This window comes from Lactuca serriola, chromosome 9 (assembly GCF_051521515.1).
Source record: "Lactuca serriola cultivar US96UC23 chromosome 9, Lser_US96UC23_V15, whole genome shotgun sequence".
Taxonomy (NCBI): Eukaryota; Viridiplantae; Streptophyta; class Magnoliopsida; order Asterales; family Asteraceae; genus Lactuca; species Lactuca serriola.
In genome coordinates, this window is record NC_136416.1 from 164741043 (window position 1) to 164744008 (window position 2966).

Sequence of the window (2966 nt, forward strand, 5' to 3'; positions counted from 1 at the left end):
TAATTGTATAATACTATTATCTATCATTTGTTTTTTTGATAAAACCTTTTAGAATAAGTTTTGTTTGTTTAGTAGAAACTTTTAGAACAAAGTCCGATTATTTGTTTATATATAATAATAATAATAATAATAATAATAATAATAATAATAATAATATTATGTGAACTATTATTTTTGATATTATTAATTTTTAGTTATTTGTTAACTATTTATTAATTATGCCATGTAGAGTAAGCCAAAATGAAAAAACAAGCAACACTTGATGAATTTTTAAAAAGAAAACATGAAACTTCTTCTCAAATACCGACAAAACCACCCTAAATGTTATAGATGCAAATACTCTTAATGATAGTGATCCTCTGGCCGCATATCAACCCAAAAAAACCTTGTCTTGAAATGAATGATGTTGGTCTTAATACACTAGAACGAGATCCTAGTTTGCGTATCCAAATTTATGATTATCCAAGCAATAAACGAGATACAGTTCCACGAGCTTATATGAATCTTGGTCCCTTTCAACCAACACTTTCTGCATATCCAAAATCTGGACCAGAAGACTATAAACGTAGCTTTCAAGGTTCTTGGTTCAAGAAATTTCCATGGCTTGAATATTCATAGAGTTCTGCATTTTGTTTTCCATGTTTCCTTTTTAACAAACCTTCTAGAATGGGATACTATGGCCAACGAGCATTTACTATAGATGAATTTCAAAATTGGAAGAAAGTAGGTGGGAAAAATGTGTTTTTTTGCAGCATATGGGAACTGAGTGTACATCTTTTCACAATGTTGCACAAAAATCATACGATGATTTGTAAAATGAGACTCAAAATATACAAAATAACTTTGAGAAATTTATCGATGAAGATCGTAAGAAGAATAGATTGAGATTGAAAGTTGTTATTTATGCAGTCCGTTGGTGTGCCTTTCAAGCAATTGCATTTAGAGGTCATAATGAAAGACCATATTCCATTAACAAAGGAAATTTCCTTGAAATGTTGGAGGCAATATGTTCTTTTAACAATGAGATGAAAAAATTGTTTCATACTGCTCCTAAACATGCATCACATACATCACCAACAATTCAAAAGGAGAGTTTAAACCTTATCTCTAATAGGGTGAGACGGATGATTTGTGAGGAGATTGATGGTGGAAAATTTAGTTTACTTGTTGATGGAGCACGTGATGAGTCTAAAAGAGAACAAATGTCTATTGTTTTGAGATTCGTAAATAAAGATGGCGTTATTATGGAGCGTTTCTTTGGACTTGTTCATGTTCCTGACACTACATCACAAACCCTGAAGGATAGAATATATTTTCTATTGACACATAACAATCTTGATTTTAAGTCGATTCGTGGCCAAGGGTATGACGGTGCAAGCAATATGCGAGGTCATTTCAAAGGTTTACAAGCATTGATTTCAAAGGATTGTCCATCTGCATATTATGTTTATTGTTTTGCTCATCGTTTGCAATTAGCATTAATGGCCGCTTCACAAGGAGTTATTGTGGTGCAAAAGTTTTTTACTAAATTATCTTTTGTTATCAACATCGTTGGTGCTTCTTCCAAGCGTTCTGACCAACTAAGAGATGCACAAGCCGAACAAATGGCATATTTTAAATCTATTGGTGAATTGGAGAGTGGTAGAGGCCTCAATCAGATTGGTACATTACAACGGGCTGGGGATACCAGATGGGGTTCTCACTTGAAATCGGTTTGAAGCTTAATAAAAATGTTTAATCCAATTTGTGAGGTTTTACTTAAAATTATTGAGGATGGCACTGGTTCGATCAAAGGAGATGTAAATTCAGCATATGAGACTATTACTACATTTGAATTCATTTTTGTTCTACATCTGGAGAAAGAAATAATGAAGATCACAAATTTACTATGCCAAGATTTACAAAGACAATCTCAAGATATATTGAATGCATTGAGGCTAGTTTCATCCACCAAATTGCTATTGCAAAAAATGAAAGATGAAAGATGGGATAGTTTTCTCGCTCATGTTAAGTCATTTTTTCTTGAACACAACATCGATATCTCTGATTTGTCTTCTTCTTACATTAGTAGAGGGGTTGGATCTTGTAATAAGCATAGCGATCATACACTTGAACATCATTATCGAGTAGATATTTTCATCGAAGCAATTAACTATCAGTTAATGGAATTCGATCATCAGTTCAATGATAGCTCGATGAAGTTACCCCATCTTTCAACAACTTTATATCCTAAAAATTCTAATGATCCTTTTCGAAGTGGTGATGTATGTCAATTAGTAGAAAAGTTTTATCCTGAAGATTTCAATGAAACCAAGATAAATCTTTTGAAGATGCAACGCCAATATTACGAGGTGGACATCGTTCAACGTGAAGAATATAAACAATTGATATCTATTTCAAAATTGTGTCAATGGTTGATAACGACTAGAAGAGCAACCAATTTTTATCTTATTTATTAAGTAGTTAGCCTTATACTCACTCTTTCGGTTTCCACTGCTACAACTGAGAGATCATTTTCAGCAGTGAGTCTTATTAAAACAAGGCTACGAAATAAAATGGAAGATGAGTTTTTGAACGACTCATTGGTTTTATACTTAGAAAGGGAGCTTGCATAAAAGATTACTTTAAAGACGAATGTGCAACACTTTAAAGACGTTAAAGATCGACGAATTCCACTTTAATGAGCGATGTTAGAATATTTTATATTAATTTTTTTGTTCGATTTTTTATATTTTATGACGTTAAATCGAATAAATTTTTTTAGGGCTTCTTTTAAAATTTTAGTTTTGGCCCCCTGGTATAACTTTTCGTGTTTTGCCCCTGATCATCACGCTTAAAAGAGTAAGGAGGATGTGGTTTGTTGATCTTATTCCCTCTTCTTCGATCCATAGGTTTGTTCGAATGCTCAAATTTTCTAAGTCCCTTCTTGTATTAATCGTGTCTTTCGATTTGTCATTCATTAATCA

The 2966-nt window shown here is 32.5% G+C and overlaps 2 protein-coding genes across 2 annotated transcripts; both read left to right on the top strand.

Annotated features, from left to right (window-relative positions):
- Nucleotides 1–396: 396 nt before the first annotated feature.
- LOC145076252 (uncharacterized) lies at nt 397–1718 on the top strand. The gene is made up of 2 exons (XM_079022197.1): nt 397–577; nt 865–1718. The coding sequence occupies exons 1-2, from the start codon at nt 397–399 to the stop codon at nt 1716–1718; spliced, it is 1035 nt and encodes a 344-aa protein (XP_078878323.1).
- Nucleotides 1719–1730: 12 nt separating this feature from the next.
- LOC145076253 (uncharacterized) lies at nt 1731–2459 on the top strand. Its single transcript, XM_079022198.1, has one exon. It carries the CDS (start codon nt 1731–1733, stop codon nt 2457–2459), a length of 729 nt encoding a protein of 242 aa, XP_078878324.1.
- Nucleotides 2460–2966: the final 507 nt, after the last annotated feature.